Source organism: Bufo gargarizans, chromosome 1 (assembly GCF_014858855.1).
Source record: "Bufo gargarizans isolate SCDJY-AF-19 chromosome 1, ASM1485885v1, whole genome shotgun sequence".
Lineage (NCBI taxonomy): Eukaryota > Metazoa > Chordata > Amphibia > Anura > Bufonidae > Bufo > Bufo gargarizans.
In genome coordinates this window covers 100,496,710-100,521,884 of record NC_058080.1, presented here as the reverse complement: position 1 = coordinate 100,521,884, position 25,175 = coordinate 100,496,710, and the positions used below count along the sequence as shown (strand labels likewise).

Sequence of the window (25,175 nt, the reverse complement as noted above, 5' to 3'; positions counted from 1 at the left end):
GGCTTGCCCGGTCTGATGTCGCAGCATTCATTTCCATACAGTGAATCCTCAATGGAATCCACACTAGTGGCTCGCACTGTGGTAACCTGGTGTGTCCGTGCGTTATGTAGACCGCCATTCATTGAAATAGCAGCCGTGTAATCCTCCAGCAATGAGAGAAGTGAGGGCCACAGTGCTCACGTGGAGGACCTAAACAGAAGCATCATGATTCAGGTGACGGATGACCTTAGGTAGTCCGAGAAAGGTGCCCTGTATTTTCTTCTGTCCAGGCAATATGCATTGGAATATAAAGTATTCCGAAACGTTGTAGTTTAAGAATCAAAAGTAAAGCCTCATTCACACGTCAGCGATTGTGAGCCCAAACCAGGATAGGATCCTCCACAGACATAAGGGATAAGAGAAAGATCTGCTCCTGTTCTGTGTTTAGAGCCACACCTGGCTTTGGCTCACAATCACTGATGGAAATCACTGACCGAACACTGACGTGTGAATGGGGCATAAAAGGGTAAAAAAAAAAAGTTAAAATGAAGGGTACCCATAACAGTACCCATAAAATATAATATAGCTTTATTGTGTATACAAATATCATTTAAAGAAACAAAAACATTTTTATGAAAAATCACATGATGCAAGGACAGGTGGCAGAAAAAGCATCCTCCAGAGATCACATCATTTACAAATAGGGGTGAATATAGGGATAGTGCCCTGTAAACAACATAGCTACAAATAGTGCCAGGAGGTACGCCAAAACGCGTCCACCATTGACCAATTGCTAATCTTTTATACTCTGGTCTGGACACAGTTATTACTATTTATTCCTGGCACTATTTGTAGCCATGTTGGTTACAGGGTACTATCCCAGTGGATGTAGTCCACACCATACATTATAATATACACACCTTCCCATATTCACCCCCATTTACAAATTATGTGATCTCTGGAGGATGCTTTTTCTGCCACCTGTCCTTGCATCATGTGAATACTTTGTTTAAATACTGTACGGAGCAAGCGCTCCGTACAGTATTAGAATGTATTGGCTCACATGATCCGAAGTTATTGGTTCGCAAAGTCTCACGAGACTTCGCATAATAACTTCATAAATTAATTTCTACTGTAAGGGTCCATTCACATGTCCGCAAATGGGTCCGCATCCGCTCCGCAATATCGGGAACGGGTGCGGACCCATTCATTCTCAAAGGGGGCGGAAGAGATGCGGATAGCACACTATGTGCTCTCCGCATCCGCATTTCCGGAACGCGACCCCGAACCTCCAGGCTGCGGCTCCGAACTTCCGGGCCGCGGCTGCGCAAAAAAATAGAACATGTATTCTTATCCAATTGCGGACAGGAATAGGCAGTTCTAAGGGGGGTGCCGGCCGGGTGTATTGCGGATCTGCAATACACTACGGATGTGTGAATGGACCCTTAAAAAAACATTTCCCGAACTCTGGTTTGGTTCCAAGGTACCTCAAAATCAGCCCTAAAAACGCCTCATAACAGTTTCTCATTCATTTCAATGGGAAGCAGCACTTTTTTTTTTACGCGTGGAAAAAAGAATCAGCATGCCCTGTCTTGTGACAGAATCAGCGATGAATTGAATTGAATGGGAAGCTGAAAAAAAATGCTCTAAATAAGTATTTGCTTTTTTTGTGCGTTTTCTGTGCTTTTTTAAAAAACAAAAACACAGAAAATTCAGCTTTGTAATGAAATTAACAGCCATTGGTTTAATAAAGACCCATCAAAAACCGCATGAAACAATGTGCATTTTTTTCGTGCTGAATCATGTGAACTGGCCCAAGTTGCGTTTACATGCAGTTGTCACCTCCATTGTATGGGGACGAATGATGGCTACTGCCTTTGTTCATCTTCATACCGATTCATTGTTCACACAGCACAATCTGCTGCCCAGCGATGATGATTTAATGTGCTGCATGGAAGATCATATTGGTAGTATGAACGTGCATTCCCGAAAATGTGCCTGTGTAAAGGTTCTGCCGATTACCCAGTGAGCAAGAAAACCACTCGTTCATCGGGTGATCGGCAGCACCTTTGTAGATACTAATGTTTGGTAGAGATAATTGGGCCGACAACATAGAGCGCTCCAATGACCGTATACCCACCATCAGCAAACTACCGGCATGTGTATGGTAGTAATGGTAAAGTGAGTGCACTGGTTGAAGTAGTCGGTAAACCATCTGTAATACGTCAGTTACCAGAGTCTTACCCAAAACGACTTCTTTGGTGCCGTTCTTGCCATGAGACGTGCTAGTGTTGGGGGGAGTTGCCTCCTCTAATGTGCCTTTTTTATTTTGTAGATGAGTAAGATTTGTGCGGTGTTTGGTGGATCCAGAGGGATTGGAAAAGCCGTGGCCAAGTTATTAGTTGAAAGAGACCATAAGGTGGCTGTTATATCTAGGAATCTGGACCTAGCCAAAGCCACCACTGAAGAGATTGGAGGTTGGTATAGATAGCCCAGTCCGTCCATGTTAGGGCTACACGATGCAATAAAGTGCTGTCATGTTTAATAGGCCTTGTGCATGTGACCGTTAGCATTTTGCAGATGGCGGATCGATCTGCAAAATACGGAAGTGGGCGGTGTGCAGTCTGCGGACTTCAATGGGTCTGCGTTCCATATTTTGCAGACAATGTTCTCTCTTTTGCAGAACGGACATACAGATGCAGGAAGCACACTGATGAGGCCTTAACAGAACTGTGCTTTTTACAAGAGCAGGATATGCCGTCCTTATGGTCGCTGGGGGTCTTACCTCCGGAAGGGGCGCTGCAGCCCTTTCACAGCCTTTGCTTGCACTGCGGTGTCCCGGTCAGCCTGAGAGCAGGACATCTCCATGGCAGATCACTAGGCTATACCATCACTTTATGAGATGGGACTGCACCTTTATGTAAAGAATAGGGTTCAGTCAAGTCATTTGTAGATTGTGGCTTGGATTCTTCATTATGCACCGAGATCACAATCATATAGAAACTAGTGGCTGATCTCTGTGGAAAGTAAGGTGATGGCAGTCTGTCAGGCATCCTATGTATTTCTACATTAGTCCACCATGCCCATCCTGTAGGGCCAGTCAGTGATGGCCAGCGAACACATGCGAGCTGCCATCTTAACTCACAAGTCCGGCATCGCACAGGTAAGACCTTACCTGTGCGCGAGCCGGTCTGAAACAAATGCGGTCACCGGGAGCAGGTAGTTACGAGAACAGCCGCCGGGGGCCTTAATCGGGTTGTTTTCGGAACTGCCTGCTCCCGGTGACCGCATTTGTTTCAGACCGGCTCGTGCACAGGCACAGGTAAGGACTTACCTGTGCGACGCCGGACTTGTGAGTTAAGATGGCAGCTCGCATGTGTTCGCTGGCCATCACTGGCAGCTGTATATTTGCAATGCCATGTAAATCAGATCAGTCACCTGGTATTGCTATGTGTTATCTGTCACACAGGTCACCTGGCACTCAGCTGTGACGTTTCTAAAGAACATGAAGTTCAGCGCACATTTCAAGAGATTGTAAAAAATATCGGCAATGTAACCTACCTGGTCAATGCAGCTGGAATAAATAGGTAAGTGATATTCAAAACATACAGACTTTGGAAAGGTGAGGTAAGTGACCCTGTAGAGAGAGAACCCAGCAGGTGTCTGGGGGTTATAGGAGATGATTGCTGGGTGCTTCAGCAGCTGATCAGCGGGGACACTTACATTCTGATGGGGAGTCGTCCAGTGGGGATAACACATTTATAAAGGACAGCACTTAAAGGGGTTCTCATTAATGATGTAAAAAATAAAATAAATGAAAGACAGACATCATCTAGTACAGGACAATCTCTTTCTAACAAAGCTAGAACCAGCCCTGTACCTGACATGGATATGACTGGTGGCAATTGAAGATTTAAATTGAGCATGTTCGACCAGCCCAGTGAGACAGACAAAAAATAAGTCAAAGAACAAACAGCAGGTGGCGCTATACAGATACATTTTGTTTGAAAAATGTAGAATATGTTTCATGACACAACCCCTTTAAAAGGGATTAGAAAACCTTTTTTTCCTAAAACAGCGCCACTCCTGTCCATGGGTTGTGTCTGGTGTTGTAGCTCCATTGGGCAGAGCTGCAGTACCGCACACTACCTGTGGACAGGGGTGGTGCTGTTATTAGAAGAAAGCAGTCATGTTTTTCTAATCCAGGACAACCCTTATAAAAATAAGTGGCTATGTGATGGAGGAATACTCCCCTTAAAGGGGTTCTTTACCTTTTTATTACTGATTATCTATGCTTTGGATAAGTCATCAGCATCTGATCGACACCCGGGATCCCCGCCAATCAGTTTATTGAGAAGGCAGCGGCGCTTGCAGTAGTCCTTCTGGCTGCTTCCCGCAGGCCAGTGGCATCACAACTAGGGATGAGCGAATCGACTTCGGATGAAAAATCCAAAGTAAATTCGCATAAAACTTTGTACGGAGCAGGAGGTACCTTGGAACCGAACCAGAGTTTTTACAGTATCAATTAATTTATGAAGTTATTGCGCAAAGTCTTGCTAGACTTCGCAAAGTCATAACTTCGGCTCACCGGAGCCAATACATTTTAATACTGTACAGAATGCTGCTCCGTACAGTATTGGAACAAAGTTTTATGCAAATCGACTTCGGATGTTTCATCTGAAGTCGATTAGTTCATCCCTAGTCTCCACTATTTCACAGGCCTCGGTGTGGCTCAGCCCCATTCACTTCAATGGGGCTGAGCTGTGCACAGGCCATCTGACATAGTCATGATGTCACTGGCACACGGGAATCTACAAGAAGGCCATGTGACTTCTGCCAGTGCCACTGCCTTCTCAAACAGCTAATCAGTGGGGGTCCCAGGGGTCAGACTCCCTCAGATAAGGTATCCAAAGGATAGATCCCTTTTAACCCTTAGGATACCGGAGGGGTTTTTGTTTTTGTGTTTTAATTTTTCTTCCCTATCTTCCTTGGGTTATAACTTTTATTTTTCCATTCACATAGCTGTTTGAGGGCTTATTTTCTGCAGGACAAGTTGTATTTTCTAATGTCACCATTAATTATGGCATACAATGTAGAGGGAAGCTGTAAAAAATAAATAAAAAATTCCTCTGCTGTTCCGTTTGCAGCAAAACTGATGCCTTTCATTCTCTGGGTCAGTATGATTACAATGATACCCCATATGTATAGGTTTTTTAAATGTCTAAATAGTGTAAAAATACATTTAAACTTTGAAAAAAATAAATTTTTAGATCACCATATTCTGACCCCCATAACTTGTTTATAGTTATATCTACTGAGCTATGTGGGGGCTCATTTCTTGTAGGACAATCTGTAGTTTTTACTGATACCATTTTGGAATGTGTATGACTTTTTGATCACATTTTATTACTAGTGGGGATGTAATATTACCACTTTACATAAGCGCTGGTGCGGCCTCATCTGGAATATGCAGTTCAGTTCTGGGCACCAGTACATAGAAAGGATGCTCTGCAGCTGGAAAAGTACAGAGGAGAGCGACTAAACTGATAAGGGGCATGGAGGGTCTTAGTTATGAAGAAAAATTCAAATAATTAAATGTATTTAGTCTTGAAAAGAGACGTCTAAGGGGGGACATGATTAACCTATACAAATATATAAATGGGCCATACAAAAAATACGGTGAAAAACTGTTCCATGTCAAATGGCCTCAAAAGACAAGGGAGCACTGCCTCCGACTGGAGAAGAAAAAGTTCAGTCTCCAGAAGCATCAAAGCTTTACTGTGAGAACTGTGAATCTGTGGAATAGACTTCCTCAGGATGTGGTCACAGCAGGAACAGTGGACAGTTTTAAAAAGGGTTTAGATAAATTCTTAAAAGTAAATGACATTAATATCTGTAAAGAATAAATCAAGGCAACTGGACGTACTGTAGATTTCTTGAAAACGTTTCACTCGTTCTTCCAACGAGCTTTCTCAATTCTGAGTGACTGTACAAGAATTCTCTGGGAATAAATATGTAACTGAATCAACATCTGGTAATTATACCCAGCAAGGTATAATTGCTGGGAGGTCATTATCACCTACTGACTCCAATTAGGAGACCGGAATCGACACCTTTGACCCCATGCTGGGTATAATAACCTCTGACCCCTTGCTGGGTATAATTACCAGATGTTGATTCAGTTACATATTTATTCCCAGAGAATTTTTGTACAATCACTCAGAATTGAGAAATCTCGTTGGAAGAACGAGTGAAATGTTTTCAAGAAATCTACAGTAAGTCCAGTTGCCTTGATTTATTCTTTACAGATATACCATGTCCTGGATAAATGAGAACCTTCACAGACAAATTACATTAATGCTTATGAAAATGTGTAGAAATCTAAGTCTCACTTCCTTCTGGGATTTGCTTCCCCACCTATCCCTTGATTGAACTTGATGGACTTATGTCTTTTTTCAACCGTATTAACTATGTACATTTTTTGGGGTAAGAGAAGCAATGAAAAAATGGCAAATTGGGGATTTTGACCCTTTTTTCTGTTACACCATTCGCTGTATTGGAAAAATATTTTTTATATTTTAATAGTACGTGTATTTTTTGTCACCGTGATACCCATGATGTTTATATTTTTTGTTATTTAGGTATTTATTCATTATACGGAAACGGGTGATTTATATAATTTAGAAATTTTTTATATATTTAAGTTTTTTTTTACTTATTTATAATAATTTTAATTTTTACTTTTGAAAAATTAGGGATTTTTAAAATGCATTTATTATTGACTATTGCTTATTTCTTGTTGGCCTGCCAAAATAGGAATTGCAGCATGAATGCCCTCAGCCTCTTCTGCGAGGCTGAGGGCATTCAAATCAATTAGCAGCATCCTCACTGGCCACAGATGCCCGGTTTTTGACTATTAGGTGCCGTGATCTCACTTGATCACGGCATTTAAAGGCTTTAATTACCACAATAGGCATTATTGCCAGTCGTGGTAATTAGCCGCAGTTCTGTGCTGTTTGAAACAGCAGAGACCTGCCAGCCATGACGCCCGCCCAGGTGCGTGCATCGTCTCTGCAGAGTTTAACAGACATCTACTTTTCCATCCTCCTCCTCACCTTCTCAACACCCCATCCTGCCACCCCCAATACTGTGTCCACTGTGCTCCCCAATACTTTCCTGCAGAAACAGTCCCCCTGAAAATATTTGTACCACACAGAAAAACACCCCTTTATATTGTGTGCTAGTACAAAAAAAATACCCCCTTCCTTTCAGATCAGACCCCCTATAAAACCCTAAATGAGATCCCCCCATCTCATACCAAACCCCCTTTAGACCTCTATGTCAGACCCCATATAAGACCCCAGATCAGACCCCCATTAAACCTCCATGTAAGACCCCAACCTAATATCAGACCTCAGATAAGACCCCCATTAGACCTCCTGACCCCCATTAGGACTTCCAGGCCCCCATTAGGACCTCCAGACCCCCCCCCCCAGTCAGACCTCTGCAGACCCCCCATTAGACCTCCATATCAGACCTCAGATCAGACTGTAAAATAATAAAGTAACTTACCTCTCCTGCCGCCACTCTACTTGTCCTGGCTGTCTTCTCTTCTCAGGGCCCACGCTGCATTCACCTGACCTCCTGCAGCGTCAGGTCAGAGTGCGCTCTGTACGTCCTGACTCTGCATGCAGCCAGGACACAGCAGAGCGGGCCCTGAGAAGAGCAAGGAGGAGGGATAAGTACTGAATAGCGCTCACAGCGCTTCTCTCCCCCTCCTCCTGCAGACTATTGAGCTCTTCCATTATGGAAGCGCTCGCTAGTATTCCCCTTTATAAGATGCACTGCACCTTATAAAGGCAAAAGTACAGTACCACTGGCAAGGGGGGCCCGGTCGCAACCTCTGCAATACAGATGGAAGCTCTCATTGCTGGAGGGCCGACGTGCCCACATACTGCGACGGGGTACGGGAGCGCATAGTTCCCTGCTCCGCTGCCGATCACAGCCATAGGCTTTAGGCCTATACGGTAGTAAAATCCCGGCGCAGGCGTGCGTGATGACGTCATCACGCACGCCTGTGCCGGGACGCAGCACAGTGAAGTGTGTGCGTCTTCCTCTGCGAGCAAGCGCAGGTGAGTATTTAGCTTTTTTTTATTTTTATGTGCCAACTTTGGGGGGACATGGGGGGGAGGGACACACAGGAGGACATGTGGGGGAAAAATATCATGGAGGGATACTGTGTGGGGGCAAATTATTATAGGAGGGATTACTATGTGGGGGGCAAATTACTATATGGGGCAATGTGGGGAATTACTGTGGGGGAAACTACTGTGTGGGGGCAGTGTGGGGTAAAGTACTATATGGGGGCAGCGTGGGGGGCTTTGCTATTGGGGAGGCACTGTAGGGGCAATTCTATTATTTCTGGGGACACTATACAGGGATTATTACCTGGAGCACAATATAAGGTGTTATTATTACTGGGGGCACTCTAGGGGACATTATAGCTGCTGTGGACACTATAGGGACATTTGGGGTAATTTATCAAACTAGTGTAAAGTAGGACTGGCTCAGTTGCCCATAGCAGCCAATCAGATTCCACCTTTCATATTTGACAGCTCTTTTGGAAATCCAGTTCTACTTTACACCAGTTTGATAAAGGACCCCAATTATGTCTACTGGGGTCACTATATTTTCAGCAGTATAGTACCTGGGGCATTGGGGGACACAACAGGCACAGTATTAGGGTGGCAGCAGGAGGACACTGTGGGGGCACCAGAATGGGGAGGTTGATGGAAAAACTTTGAAATCTAACATGTCTGTATTACAAACTCTGTAGAGACAAGATGCGGCTGAAAGAATTTGTCATGGCGGTCTGGGTCAAATGGAGAAGAGGAAAGAGAAGGTCTACATGTCAGCAGATGTCCCTGGATGTAAGAGGTAATAAATACTGACGTTTTGAGTTAAGAACTTGTATTTTGCCTCTGTACTGTGTTACCCTATCTACCAGAGCGAAACCCCACAATATATATATATATACACACACACATACAATACTCAGCATAAATGAGTACACCACCTTTGAAAAGTAAGATTGTAATCAATATCTCAGTGAACACAAGAACAATTTTTCAAATTTTGACAAGACTGAGTTTCATGGAGCATTTGTTTAAGGCTACATGCCCACTACCGTGCAGTTTTTTGCGGTCCGCAAACCGCGGATCCGCAAAAAAAGGAAGCCGCCCGTGTGCCTTCCGCAATTTGCGGAACAGAACGGGCGGCCATTGATATAACTGCCTATTCTTGTCCGTTTTGCGGACAAGAATAGGACATGTTATATTTTTTTTTTACGGAGCAACGGATGTGGACAGCACACGGAGTGCTGTCCGCATCTTTTGCAGCCCCATTGAAGTGAATGGGTCCGCATCCGAGCCGCCAAAACGGCGGCTCGGATGCGGACCCAAACAACGGCCGTATGCATGAGGCCTAAACCCATAACATAACAGAAAGGTTAATAATATAAGATTAGATTTCAAAAATTCAGTTTGATACAAAAATGAAGGTAGCCCAGATCAAAAAGTACTACATATAGTATTTTGTATGACCTCCATGACAGCAAGGACTAAACAGTCCTAATATGGAACTCAGATTATGGCACTCAGATTGTTCATTTGCACTTATTGGTAATTTATTGATACAAAGTTCATGATCCAGTTGCATAATTAAACATAGGCAATGATAGAAACCACTATTTGGTAGTGACGGTGACCGGACATTTCGATCCTGGTGGACCTGGCCATATTGGAAAAGGTAAAGAGGCCACATTGACCAGCGCGTACGTGAAATAACCCTAACATATAGAAAACTGAATCTATTATTAACAAACGAGCCCACATATAATGGCTCTTCTTCCTTTTTGCATCTTTAGAGTACAATATTCGGGCATATGGCTTAGCGGACTATGCGAGTGGATGAACTTACACTAATCAGGGCACATCCCCCAACGCAATGGGGAAAGACCCAACAGCAGACCAAAGCATAACCCATAAACATAAATCCTCGGCCGTCTGGCCACTGACTACACAGTATTTTCCCTGTCTATCGGGATCTGGGTCTACCACCCAGCTCCCCAAAACACAACTCAGTGCTTACCCCACACAGGGTTAGAGAGTCCTGGCTCCCGCAGGCCTTGACGCAGCCTGCTCCTTCCCCAGACTGGGAGTACTGATTGAGAAGCTCAGCCCACACTTACCTGAGCTCCTCAGCTGGCTTCTAATTACCTTTATTATCAGCCTGGCTGGTAAGACCCTATTATTCCAGCCTTTCTTGTACTCATCCTGCTTCCTCTGGGTGATATATACCATTTGAATGGCCCTCATGTGGCCCTCTGGCAGCTCCACTGCCACTATATATATATATATATATATATATATATATATATATATAGGAGATGAAAAAAGGACAGCACTCCGGGTAAAAGTTAGTGATGTTTTAATCACCCATGTGAAGGCAACGTTTCAGCTCATACAAGAGCCTTTCTCAAGCAATGAACACAATACAAAGAGGGGTATATATAGGCCAACCCCTATGACATCACAAAGTGATCAATTAACAATAAAGTGCAAATAGTGCATCAATAATATATAAAAAAAATACAAGACACTGTAAAATACAATGACAAATCAATAATATATCAAATACATTATATAATAAATGCATGATCGCACAGAACTGCATAAAAATAAATTGATTGGTCAATACATATCAGGTTTATAGGTATAAATTAAGTGGGAGGGACAAAACGATGCTGCCAAAGGGAGGAGGAGCGATAACATACCCTGTGTTGCCATCCATGTCACACATGTCAAACACAGCCATTGCGGCGTTCAGGTGGGTCCAGTGCGCAGGCGCCAAGTCGCGTGAGGAGCAAGATGTAACTTCCTCAAATGACGTAGCACGGGCATGCGCATAGAAGTAAAGAGCTGCGTCGGCCATCTTGGAAATGGTAAAGAGCCTCAAATGAAAAAAGCGCAGACAATGGACCGCAGTGTGGATGCGATATTCATATAGTAACCTCACATATAGTGGTGAGAATTAGCGCAAAATTAAAAATAAAGGAACACTTATACTAAGCAAGAAAAAAAAAAAATATATAGTTATTCATCAATGTGTGTGCGCATAGCCTGATAATGAACAGAGTAGCGCTAAACGGAAATAATGCCGTTTGCCTGATGGTGTGTCCATAGGGAACAAGAAAGAGGATGCATACATGAGATGCAACCCATTTCGATAAGGCACCAACTGAAGCATATTGCCATGCAACAAGATGTTGCAGGCATGCCACAAAAAGGCCCATGGTTCCCAATGGACACACAATCAATGGAGGACACACAGTGAATAACATAATGCATCAAATATGAAAAAATATATCCAAACTAAAGAACATGAACACTGTTTTGGAACATGTAGGCAATTGTGGAACACATCGGGTACGCTTCACCTCACCAACCTGCAGCATCATTCTTGTCTGTGAAAAAAAGAAGAAAAAGAATAAAGATGAGAAACTGGCTTAATAGTGTTCATAATACACTAAGTACCACCAAGGGAAACACATATCGCATATATGACAATTGTGGGGCAAACTGATTCTCTAAATGTATAACCCCGGATTGTAATCCGCATTAAGCCCATTGGGTCTCAGGCTATTAAGGGTATAAATCCAGAAAAGCTCTCTTTTCCTCAGGATCAACACCCTGTTGCCCCCACGTCTGGGCATGGGGGTGTGGTCAATGGCCCAACATTTGAGGTCTCTTTCGGAGTGTAGAAACTCTGTGAAATGTTTGGCAACAGGGAGGTCCTTTCTTTTTTTGTGTATGGACAATCGATGATTATTCAACCGCGTTCTGAGATCCGTCGACGTTTCACCCACATATAATAATTTGCACGGGCAAATCAAAACATAAATCACAAAGTTTGAACTACATGTAAGATGAAATCGAATTGGATAGGAAACTCCAGTAGTTGGATGGACAAAGGTAGATCCCCTGCCCATATATTTGCAATCAATGCAACATAAACAGGGGAAGCTACCTTTGCCATGTGTAGTTAAGGAAGTTTGAACAGACTTGGACCTAGGTCCAATGTCCGCTCTAACAAGTTGGTCACGTGAAAGAGACCTCCGAAAGAGACCTCAAATGTTGGGCCATTGACCACACCCCCATGCCCAGACGTGGGGGCAACAGGGTGTTGATCCTGAGGAAAAGAGAGCTTTTCTGGATTTATACCCTTAATAGCCTGAGACCCAATGGGCTTAATGCGGATTACAATCCGGGGTTATACATTTAGAGAATCAGTTTGCCCCACAATTGTCATATATGCGATATGTGTTTCCCTTGGTGGTACTTAGTGTATTATGAACACTATTAAGCCAGTTTCTCATCTTTATTCTTTTTCTTCTTTTTTTCACAGACAAGAATGATGCTGCAGGTTGGTGAGGTGAAGCGTACCCGATGTGTTCCACAATTGCCTACATGTTCCAAAACAGTGTTCATGTTCTTTAGTTTGGATATATTTTTTCATATTTGATGCATTATGTTATTCACTGTGTGTCCTCCATTGATTGTGTGTCCATTGGGAACCATGGGCCTTTTTGTGGCATGCCTGCAACATCTTGTTGCATGGCAATATGCTTCAGTTGGTGCCTTATCGAAATGGGTTGCATCTCATGTATGCATCCTCTTTCTTGTTCCCTATGGACACACCATCAGGCAAACGGCATTATTTCCGTTTAGCGCTACTCTGTTCATTATCAGGCTATGCGCACACACATTGATGAATAACTATATATATTTTTTTTTTCTTGCTTGGTATAAGTGTTCCTTTATTTTTAATTTTGCGCTAATTCTCACCACTATATGTGAGGTTACTATATGAATATCGCATCCACACTGCGGTCCATTGTCTGCGCTTTTTTCATTTGAGGCTCTTTACCATTTCCAAGATGGCCAACGCAGCTCTTTACTTCTATGCGCCTGCCCGGGCTACGTCATTTGAGGAAGTTACATCTTGCTCCTCACGCGACTTGGCGCCTGCGCACTGGACCCACCTGAACGCCGCAATGGCTGTGTTTGACATGTGTGACATGGATGGCAACACAGGGTATGTTATCGCTCCTCCTCCCTTTGGCAGCATCGTTTTGTCCCTCCCACTTAATTTATACCTATACACCTGATATGTATTGACCAATCAATTTATTTTTATGCAGTTCTGTGCGATCATGCATTTATTATATAATGTATTTGATATATTATTGATTTGTCATTGTATTTTACAGTGTCTTGTATTTTTTTATATATTATTGATGCACTATTTGCACTTTATTGTTAATTGATCACTTTGTGATGTCATAGGGGTTGGCCTATATATACCCCTCTTTGTATTGTGTTCATTGCTTGAGAAAGGCTCTTGTATGAGCTGAAACGTTGCCTTCACATGGGTGATTAAAACATCACTAACTTTTACCCGGAGTGCTGTCCTTTTTTCATCTCCTATTGACGGGGTAAGCTGCTACATCCCTGGACATAGCACCCTCCTTGTGTTTCCAGTGCCGCCATTGTTTTCCTTTTATATATATATATATATATATACAGGTCCTTCTAAGAAAATTAGCATATTGTGATAAAGTTCATTATTTTCTGTAATGTACTGATAAACATTAGACTTTCATATATTTTAGATTCATTACACACCAACTAAAGTAGTTCAAGCCTTTTATTGTTTTAATATTGATGATTTTGGCATACAGCTCATGAAAACCCAAAATTCCTATCTAAAAAAATTAGCATATCATGAAAAGGTTCTCTAAACAAGCTTATTAACCTAATCATCTGAATCAACTAATTAACTCTAAACACCTGCAAAAGATTCCTGAGGCTTTTAAAAACTCCCAGCCTGGTTCATTACTCAAAACCGCAATCATGGGTAAGACTGCCGACCTGACTGCTGTCCAGAAGGCCATCATTGACACCCTCAAGCAAGAGGGTAAGACACAGAAAGAAATTTCTGAACGAATAGGCTGTTCCCAGAGTGCGGTATCAAGGCACCTCAGTGGGAAGTCTGTGGGAAGGAAAAAGTGTGGCAGAAAACGCTGCACAACGAGAAGAGGTGACCGGACCCTGAGGAAGATTGTGGAGAAGGACCGATTCCAGACCTTGGGGGACCTGCGGAAGCAGTGGACTGAGTCTGGAGTAGAAACATCCAGAGCCACCGTGTACAGGCGTGTGCAGAAAATAGGCTACAGGTGCCGCATTCCCCAGGTCAAGCCACTTTTGAACCAGAAACAGCAGCAGAAGCGCCTGACCTGGGCTACAGAGAAGCAGCACTGGACTGTTGCATGTCATTCGGAAATCAAGGTGCCAGAGTCTGGAGGAAGACTGGGGAGAGGGAAATGCCAAAATGCCTGAAGTCCAGTGTCAAGTACCCACAGTCAGTGATGGTCTGGGGTGCCATGTCAGCTGCTGGTGTTGGTCCACTGTGTTTTATCAAGGGCAGGGTCAATGCAGCTAGCTATCAGGAGATTTTGGAGCACTTCATGCTTCCATCTGCTGAAAAGCTTTATGGAGATGAAGATTTCATTTTTCAGCACGACCTGGCACCTGCTCACAGTGCCAAAACCACTGGTAAATGGTTTACTGACCATGGTATTACTGTGCTCAATTGGCCTGCCAACTCTCCTGACCTGAACCTCATAGAGAATCTGTGGGATATTGGGAAGAGAAAGTTGAGAGACGCAAGACCCAACACTCTGGATAAGCTTAAGGTTGCTATCAAAGCATCCTGTGCCTCCATAACACCTCAGCAGTGCCACAGGCTGATTGCCTCCATGCCACGCCGCATTGAAGCAGTCATTTCTGCAAAAGGATTCCTGACCAAGTATTGAGTGCATAACTGAACACAATTATTTGAAGGTTGACTTTTTTTGTATTAAAAACACTTTTCTTTTATTGGTCGGATGAAATATGCTAATTTTTTGAGATAGGAAATTTGGGTTTTCATGAGCTGTATGCCAAAATCATCAATATTAAAACAAAAGAAGTCTTGAACTACTTCAGTTGATGTGTAATGAATCTAAAATATATGAAAGTCTAATGTTTATCAGTACATTACAGAAAATAATGAACTTTATCACAATATGCTAATTTTTTTAGAAGGACCTGTATATAAAACTATGGCCTGCATGCAATACTTTTTTAGTCTAAAATAACGGAGATGGCTAAAACGGAATCCAAATGTGCATAACTGAGCATAATGGATGCTTAAAATATAGGATGTTTTTTTTTTTCACTTTCTTTTTCTGTTCTTCCAACGGATCAGTGGAACAGAAAAATAAGCGGTGATGTGAACTTGGCCTAAGCTGCAAAAGCAAGGTCTATTAGTGCCATATCCTTCATGGTTTATTTTCCTTCCTTTCACCATTTTGTCCAGAAGGTGGCGCTGTATTTCTGAACTGAAGGCACAACGGTGCTCAAGTATGAAAAATGTTTGGACGACAGCTTTGTGGTCCTGTGTGAAACTGTTACTGAATGCTATCTGTGATAGTTCATAACGTTATCAAGGAGTAAAATGTAAAGGGTTGTCTCACGTAGATGACCGCCTTTAACCGCTTCCCGACTGCCTAACACAGGGATGCGTCCTGCGGGCGGTTGGGTTGTTCCTCTTCGACGCATGCGCAGTGCGGGCTGGGAAAAGTCGCAGGAGAAGTTCGTCACCAGCCTGCCTGCCAGCCAAAAAAACGAATCACAAGCCATATAACTCATTATATTTATAAATATAATGTGTTAAATGGCTTCTGTGCTCTCTGCTGGTTCCTTTTCGTCGGTTGGTCTCAGCAGAGAGCACAGATCACTGTAAGTACACAAAACACAACACATTTAGCCCCAGATCACCCCCTCCCATAACCGCCATTTGACACCTTGATCCGCTTCAAGGGCAGCAGAGTGGGGCTGGCGCTGTCGGATTACGTGGTGAGGCATACACCAGCAGCACAGCCCATCCTGGACCTAGTACCAGCACTGCCGTAGAACATGGTGAAGTGGCGAGCACCAGAACGGCAGAAGCTGGTACGGTGGCACGTGCAGTAGTTCCCCCGTCACAGCCACCGCACAGACAGGTCCCTAGAGCCCCTGAGGTGCTGGCAAACCCTGATTGGCAGCCCCCATCTTCAGCCGCACCAGTAGTTCCCCCTTTCACCGCCCAGTCTGGAGTTCGGGTTGACACAGCTCAGATCGGATCGGCACTGGGGTTTTTTGAGCTGTTCTTTACTGCGGAGCTCTTTGACTTAGTAGTGGCAGAAACAAACCGGTATGCCACTCAATTTATATCTGCCAACCCGGGAAGCTTTTATGCCCAGTCTTTCCGGTGGAAACCCGTCCAAGTTTCCGAATTTAAAACTTTTCTGGGCCTTCTCCTCAACATGGGCCTGACAAAAAAGCATGAATTGCGGTCTTGGTCCACGAACCCAATTCATCACATGCCCATGTTCTCTGCTGCCATGTCCAGGACACGATTTGAGACCATCCTGCGTTTCCTGCACTTTAGTGACAACAGCACCTCTCGTCCCAGAGGCCACCCACCCAAAATTCGGCCCCTCATAGACCACTTTAACACCAATTTTGCAGATTTGTATACCCCTGAGCAAAACATCTGCATAGACGAGTCCCTGATACATTTTACCGGGTGCCTTGGCTTCAAACAATACATCCCAAGCAAGCACGCCCGGTATGGGGTCAAATTGTATAAGCTCTGTGAAAGGGCCACAGGCTATATGCACAAATTTTGTGTCTATGAGGGTAAAAATCAGACCCTGGAGCCGATTGGTTGCCCTGACTACCTGGGGAGCAGTGGGAAGACAGTCTGGGACTTGGTGTCACCCTTATTTGGCAAGGGGTACCATCTTTATGTGGACAATTTCTGCACAAGTGTGCCCCTCTTCAGGCATTTGTTTCTAGAACAGATTGGCTGCTGTGGCTCCACACGACCTAGTCACCGGGGCTGCCCCCAACGGCTCGTTACCACCCGTCTTGCAAGGGGGGAGAGGGCTGCCTTGTGTAACAAAGAACTGCTCGCGGTGAAACGGAGAGACAAGCGTGACGTTTACATGCTCTTCTCCATTCACACAGACACGACAATCCAAATTGAACGAGCAATTGGAGTCATTGAAAAGCCCCTCTTGGTCCACGACTATAATTTGCTCATGGGAGGGGTGGACTTCAATGACCAGATGTTGGCTCCTTATTTACTCTCCCGCAGGACCAGACTCTGGTATAAGAAGGTGTCTGTATACCTAATTCAATTGGCGATGTACAATAGTTTTGTTCTCTACAGTAAGGCTGGGAGAGCACGGTCCTTCCTCAAATTTCAGGAAGAGATCATTGAGAACCTCCTGTTTTTGGCCCCAACCACCAGTGTAGTGAGCCGTCTACACGAGCGACATTTCCCCAATTTCGTTGCTGGTACCTCAACCCAAGCGTCACCCCGAAAAAGATGTTGTGTCTGTAGCAGGAGTGGAATAAGGCGTGACACCCGCTATTTCTGTCCTGACTGCCCTGACCACCCTGCCCTATGCTTAGGGGAGTGTTTCCGGAAGTACCACACATAGGTACACTTAGTATAGGGATTGTGTGACACAGGACAGGCACACGGGTCTTGGGGCCCTTTCACACAGAGCTGCTGCAAACCTCTCCTTTCACCTGGGACAAAGTGCATAATGTACTTCGCCACATCTCTGGGCGATTTGCGCTTTGCGCCTCTCTGGGGAAGGAGAGGTTTGTCCTATAAAGGTAAAAAAAATTAATAAAATCACAGGTAAGCAAAAAAGTTAATGTTCCAAACGTTCAATAAAGTTTATAAAAGTTAATGTTCTGTTTCAAATGTTATATAAAGTTAATGTTAATAAATTTATTGCGTTGCGGCCTGTTTTTTGTTTTTTTTGTTTTGTTTTTTTACCTTCTAGGTGGACCAACCGATCAACCAGCTGCAGCACTGATGTGCATTCTGACAGAAGCATTGCGCTGCTGTCAGATTACACAAAAGTCGGTGTATGTGGCGCTGCAAGACGAGATTTCTCCTCTGCAGTAAAAAAGATACGTTTGCCGAGGCTTATGAGCTGAGGGGCGATGTTCATATGCTTTGGCAAACACTTTGTATATAAAAAAATTCCGGCAATGATTGAACTTTTTGTCCCAAGTTAGCGGAAAGGGAGACTTTCTGAGAAAAAAACCAAAATAAATCAATTTCTGCTAACTTGTACCAAAAAAATTATCTTCTATGAACTTGCCATGCCCCTCACGGAATACCTTGGGGTGTCTTCTTTCCAAAATGGTGTCACATGTGGGGTATTTATACTGCCCTGGCATTTTAGGGGCCCCAAAGCGTGAGAAGAAGTCTGGAATCCAAATGTCTAAAAATGCCCTCTGTCAAATGACAACTTTGTATAAAAAAAATGGGAAAAGTTGTCTTTTAGAGAGATATTTCTCTCACCCAGCATGGGTATATGTAAAAATACACCCCAAAACACATTGCCCTACTTCTTCTGAGTATGGCAATACCACATGTGTGACACTTTTTTGCAGCCTAGGTGCGCAAAGGGGCCCAAATTCCAATGAGTACCTTTACAATTTCACAGGGCATTTTTTACGCATTTGGATTCCAAACTACTTCTTACGCTTTAGGGCCCCTAAAATGCAAGGGCTGTATAAATACCCCACATGTGACTCCATTTTGGAAAGAAGACACCCCAAGGTATTCCGTGAGAGGTATGGTGAGTTCATGGAAAATTTTATTTTTTGTCACAAGTTAGTGGAATATGAGACTTTGTAAGAAAAAAAAAAAAAAATAATAATAATTTTCAGCTAACTTGTGACAAAAAATAAAAATTTCCATGAACTCACTATGCTCATCAGCGAATACCTTGGGGTGTCTACTTTCCGAAATGGGGTCATTTGTGGGGTGTTTCTACTGTCTGGGCATTGTAGAACCTCAGGAAACATGACAGGTGCTCAGAAAGTCAAAGTGCGTAAATTGATTTTTTTGCACCATAGTTTGTACATAGTTTGTCAACGCTATAACTTTTACCCAAACCAATAAATATACACTTATTGCATTTTTTTTAAATCACAGACATGTAGAACAATAAACTTAGAGAAAATTTTATATAGAAATGTAGTTTTATTTGAAAAATTTTGGTCAATTTCGATTAATATAAAAAAAAGTAAAAATGTCAGCAGCAATGAAATACCACCAAATGAAAGCTCTATTAGTGAGAAGAAAAGGAGGTAAAATTCATTTGGGTGGTAAGTTGTATGACCGAGCAATAAACCGTGAAAGTAGTGTAGTGCAGAAGTGTAAAAAGTGGTTTAAGCTAGGGGAGCTGAGGTGGTAAAAAAATAAAAAAATCTCAAGTTCGGCTTCTTACAACATCCATTACTTCACCACCGGATCCCCATCGACTGCAGTCACCCGGACAGAAACCGCTGCATGCGTGTGGCCGACAGCGTGCATTTGTGCCATAATGAGCCATAATTGCTCCATAAAAGTGAATGGAAGCAGAAATTCGGGAACCAGTACAGGACATTCGCCTGTCACTGAGGTCTACCCTCTAGGTCCTGGCTTCTCAATCTTAGGGCTCATTCAGATGGCCGTATGCTGTCCGCAAAAATGCAGATCTGTTTTTTGCGGATTAGAAGCTGACCCATTCACTTGTATGGGGCCCTTTTCTTCCATTCCACGGCTCCGCAAAAAAAAATTAAGCATGTCCTATACTTGTAAGTGAAAATCAGGACATGGCCCCATTGAAGTCTTTGGGTCCGCAAAAATACGGAATGCTATCCTTTTTTTTGCGGACATGCTAAACTGTCCGCAAAAAAACGGATCCGCATATGGCTATCTGAAAGAGCCCTTATTTGGGGCTCATTCACACGGCCGTATGAACGGATCTGCACCCGTTCCACAATTTTGCGGAAGGTCTGCAGATCCATTCATTTCTATGGGCCCTCAAAAGATGCGGGCAGCACACAGTGTGCAAAACGGAAGTCATCCGCATGCAGTGCATTTATCACTGATGGTTGCAAGGTAGATTGTTATTTAGTTTTAATTCACGTGTGTGACAAGCGTATGCAATCCAGATACAGTCCGGATGGAAAAAACTCATGCAAAGCCATCAGTTTTATGCTGGACAGATTAATCAGGGATGCTCAACCTGCGGCCCTCCAGCTGTTGCAAAACTACAACTCCCAGCATGCCTTAATAGCTGTAGGCCGTCCAGGCATACTGGGAGTTATAGTTCTGCAACAGCTGGAGGGCCGCAGGTTGAGCATCCCTGGATTAAATCAATCGCCTTTCAGTGCTAGAGAACCGAAGGAAAGTGTTGTAAATCCACTAAGCACCACTTGGTGGAGCCACATCCCAGATCGTTGATAATAGTGACTATGTGCCCCTGCAGTACTCACTAGTTAGGACCATGTATAGGATTCTGATGGCCAACAGTCAGTTGGTGTATTACTTTGTCAGATGGGGTGTAAGAATTAATAGTAATTATTCTATTTGTGCAGTTTATTAACAGAACCCTTTCACTGATTCCATAGAATACAACTCATTGATATCTTTACATATTTGGATGGGTTACAGATTAGCAAAACACTCATCAGTGGTCTCCAGCCTCTCCACAGTGCTGTAAAAAGGAATTGCCCCCTTTTTGCATACGTGTCACCCCTAAACGTTCTAGATCATTAAACTACTTTTAATATTAGACACAGATAACCCACGTAAACACAAAATGATGCCATTTGCGGAAGGAAAATTGCCATCCAGCCCTATCTGACCTATGTGAAAAAGTAATCCCCCTTAGGCCTCATGCACACGACCGTTCCGTTTTTTGCGGTCAGCAAACCGCAGATCCGCAAAAAACGGAAGCCGTCTGTGTGCCTTCCGCAATTTGCGGAATGTAACGGGCGGCCCATTGTCGGGCATAGGAACGCGCTGTAAAATGCTCAGGTCTGAACCGGCTGTGAATGGCTGAAAAGAATCAGAATGAAAGTTTTAGCCTGGCCGAGTCAGATTTAACTTACTTCCCATTGAGACGCTGTGGCAAGACCTTAAATGGGCAGTTCATGCTCCAAAACCCATGAATACAGCTTTATGGAAAAAAAAGAGCTTCTATGCTGCTCCTGGGCTCAATAGTTAGCGCTGGGGTCCTGGGTTCAAATCCAACTAAGGCCTCATGCACACGGCCGTTGCTTTGGTCCACATCCGAGCCGCAGTTTTGGCGGCTTGGGTGCGGACCCATTCACTTTAATGGGGCCGCAAAAGATGCGGACAGCACTCCGTGTGCTGTCCGCATCCTTTGCTCCGTTCCGTGGTCCACAAAAAAAAATATAACCTGTCCTATTCTTGTCCGTTTTGCAGACAAGAAGTTGGCACTTATATCAATGGCTGTCCATACTGTTCCGCAAATTGCGGAACGCACACGGACGCCATCCGTGTTTTGCGGATACACGATTTGTGGACCGCAAAACACAATGGTTTAGCAACATCTGCAGAGAGTTTGTACGTTCTCCCCATGTTTGCAGTGGTCTCCTCCGGGTACTCCGGTTTCCTCCCACACTCCAAAATCATATTGATAGGAAGTCTAGATTGTCAACACCAGTGTGGACCGTGGCCCAAGTTTACTAATGTGTTTGTGTTTTTTTTTTAAATGGCGCAATTTGGCTAATCTAGGGTTTCTACGCCTTTCCAGACATGTTTGACAAGGGTGTGGGGCTTAGTGAAATGGAGGCATAAAATGCCTGTTTTGCGATAAAATTATGCCACAGTTCTGGCATAAAAATCTGTCTTAAAGTAAGCCCAGCAGTAATTGGTATGGAGTCTATGCCTGCACCACATTTATCATCCATCATCACTGTGATAAATGTGGTGCCGGTCTAAGCTTTGTAAACCTGGGCAAGCAAGTGATGCCAATGTCTGTAAAGCGCTGCGGAATATGTCGGCGCTATATAAGCAAAAGAAAGCAGTGCTGCTGTAGAGTGGATGGGTGCTATTCCCCAAGACATCTGACTCTGTGTCCTATGTTAATAGATGATCGACAACCAAGACAGCACTTCATAGTTGTGACATTTCTGCCCTGCTCAATGGGGCCGAAATTAAATATATCTACAGTACAGACCAAAAGTTTGGACACACCTTCTCATTCAAAAAGTTTTCTTTATTTTCATGACTATGAAAATTGTAGATTCACATTGAAGGCATCAAAACTATGAATTAACACATGTGGAATTATATACATAACAAAAAAGTGTGAAACAACTGAAAATATGTCATATTCTAGGTTCTTCAAAGTAGCCACCTTTTGCTTTGATTACTGCTTTGCACACTCTTGGCATTCTCTTGATGAGCTTCAAGAGGTAGTCACCTGAAATGGTCTTCCAACAGTCTTGAAGGAGTTCCCAGAGATGCTTAGCACTTGTCCTCCCCAGCAGCTGATGACAGTGGCTGGGCTGTGTGCACTTCTCCCTGTCCCTGCGCTTGGCAGACGCTCCCTCACTCAGCAGACTGGGACAATGCAGAGCCGAAGCAGCGCAGACCAGGGAAGGGAGATCTGCCATCTGCTCAGTGTATAAATGAAAGCAACATGTGGTAAGATGACCCCTTTGTGCTGCAGGAGATAAACCCTTTAGGGGGAGGGCTGTGGTTACTGACACTTTTGGGGGGCTATTGTTACTGGCTAGTGAGGGCAGGCGGGATTAGCCTCAGGGTGAGGGCAGTGGCGGCCATCTTAACTGAATAGTGAAATTGCAGTTTTATGCAGACTGGTTGCTAAGGGCTGTATCTTATTAAATATGGGGTAAGTCAGTCTAATAGTAACTGATTCTGGAATATCATGCTATTAGTAACTACATATATGAAAATTGAAATTAGGGTCTAAATGTGACAGTTATCCTTTAAATAAAACTATATCACAGAGGAGAACATTTTTAGCGCTAACCTGTGCTCTTTCTATTTCAGAGATGCGTTGTTGTTAAGAACCAAGACAGAGGACATATTGTCTCAGCTTTCCATTAACCTCATAGGGACAATGTACACCTGTAAAATGGCACTGAGGGGCATGGTCCAGCAGCAGCAGGGAGCCATTGTCAACATTGGTAATGACTGTAACCTCATTAGTAACATCTGTCTGTGTCATGTAGAAAAAACTGTCAGGGCCCCTTTACACTGCCCAAACATCCGGCAGATTATCGCTAACAGGAATTCGTCCAAACACTCGTTACCGGTAATCTTCTGGTGTAAAGGTATCGCTGTTTATCCCATGAACAAGCAAAAAGCTTGTTTGTCTGATCATAGGACTGTGTGTGAAGGCACTAGAATCGTTTGCCGGCAGCAGATCATGCCGTCTGAACAGCACTTTGCAAACAATGATTCTGTAGGGGGACAAGCAATGGCATTAGCGATCACCCCTCCCCATACTGTGAGGAGATTGATTCCTTCCCGATAATCATCTGCTCAGTTCAGCAGTGTAAAGGGGCCTTTAGTTTGGCGTTTGCTTGCATTTTGTGAACTAGTTATGAAACTACGTTTTAGCTGATTTATATGTGCCAGCTTTAAAGGGGGTTTCCAACTTTTTTACATTTCAAGCCCAGCAGCAGATCACTGTTGAAGCCAGTCATTGGAAGAGCCAGAAAGGAGCTGCGGGGAGCGGGGGAGTATGGGTTTTTCAACAGGTACTGCAGGCTTGGATTACATTTTAAAAAGTGCACAAAGCTGAAAAAACCCTTTAACCACCTAACTGGTTTCCCCAAGTCCAGCTCTGGCAGTGGGAAAAGTACTTAACTGTTCTGCTGGAGCTGGGCTCGGGCAGAAAGTGGAGGGGGAGGGCTGCTTTAGATGCTGCTATCTCCTGAATGGCAGCAGCTAGAAACATGCAACTGGTCTTGTTTGAAAGCTGACATTCCAAGCTTTCATACCAGTAAAGTCAAAGAAACTTTAACTAGCAGAAAAATGAATTCAACATGACTGATCATCGTTTATTAAAATCTGCCACTGGGAAACTCTGCCACTCATAAAGTCAAAGAAACAATCTCGGGTAATACCTGCTTTTACTTTCACTTTCAGCTGCATTCACTGCATCCCGATTTCTATCAGTGATATCTTCCCCTTTACTGAACATATTGCTGTCATTATTGTCAGAAAGCTTGGAATGTCAGCTTTCAAACAATACAAAGCCCATATCTCTAGCTGGTACCAAACCAGAGATATGAGCAGTTAAATAATCCACCGCCCTCCCTGTCAGTCTGGAGCAGCTAATAGGCTGCAGGAGGAGAGAAAAAAACTGTAAAAAAATATAGAAATGTGGTATTATCATCAATGTACGGACCCACATAATAAAATTATGTTATTTCTACCACACAGTGAACACCGTAAATAAATTCCACAAAGTAATGTAAAAATTGCTGTTTTTATAATCTTTCCCCCTAAAAATAAAATGATAAAAGTTATTTAATACACAATATATACTCCAAAATGGTTCCTAAAAAACCTACAACCAATATCGCAAAATAAAAAAGAATTTAGAAGAAAATATTTAAAAGTTATGACTGCTAGAACACAAAGGGGGAAAGTATTATTGGGCCTTAATGTCACTAAGGGGTTAAAAATGCAATAGTGTCCCTGAGTTGTGCGCCAACAAGATTTACTGCAGACACAGATTAAAAATCTACAATAAAAAATTTACCCCCCTCTCCCCCAATTTTAAAAGGATTCTGTCACCTGGATTTTGCCTATAGAGCTGCGGACATGGGCTGCTAGATCGCCACTAGTAGATCCGCAATATCCAGTCCTCATAGCTCTGTGTGCTTTTATTGTGTAAAAAAAAGATTTTATATACAGTGGATATAAAAAGTCTACACACACCCCTGTAAGGGTCCATTTACACGTCCGTGTGTGTTTTGCGGATCCGTGGAACCGCAAAACACGGACATCGGCGATGTGCGTTCCGCATTTTGCGGACCGCACATCGCCGGCACTTAATAGAAAATGCCTATTCTTGTCCCTATTCTTGTCTGCTATTTTTTTCGGGAACTGAATTGCGGACCCGGAAATGCGGAAATTAATGGGTCCACAATTCCATTACGCAAAATGCGGAACGAAATTGA

The 25,175-nt window shown here is 43.5% G+C and overlaps 1 protein-coding gene across 3 annotated transcripts in view; it reads left to right on the top strand.

Annotated features, from left to right (window-relative positions):
- CBR4 (carbonyl reductase 4) overlaps nucleotides 1–25,175 on the top strand; it is a 39,152-nt gene that overhangs the window by 5,216 nt on the left and 8,761 nt on the right. For all 3 annotated transcript variants that reach the window (XM_044286272.1, XM_044286106.1, XM_044286190.1), the window contains exons 2-4: nucleotides 2,315–2,456; nucleotides 3,449–3,566; nucleotides 23,032–23,168. In XM_044286272.1, the coding sequence (XP_044142207.1) occupies nucleotides 2,315–2,456; nucleotides 3,449–3,566; nucleotides 23,032–23,168 (397 nt within the window). The remainder of the gene's footprint in view (nucleotides 1–2,314; nucleotides 2,457–3,448; nucleotides 3,567–23,031; nucleotides 23,169–25,175) is intronic.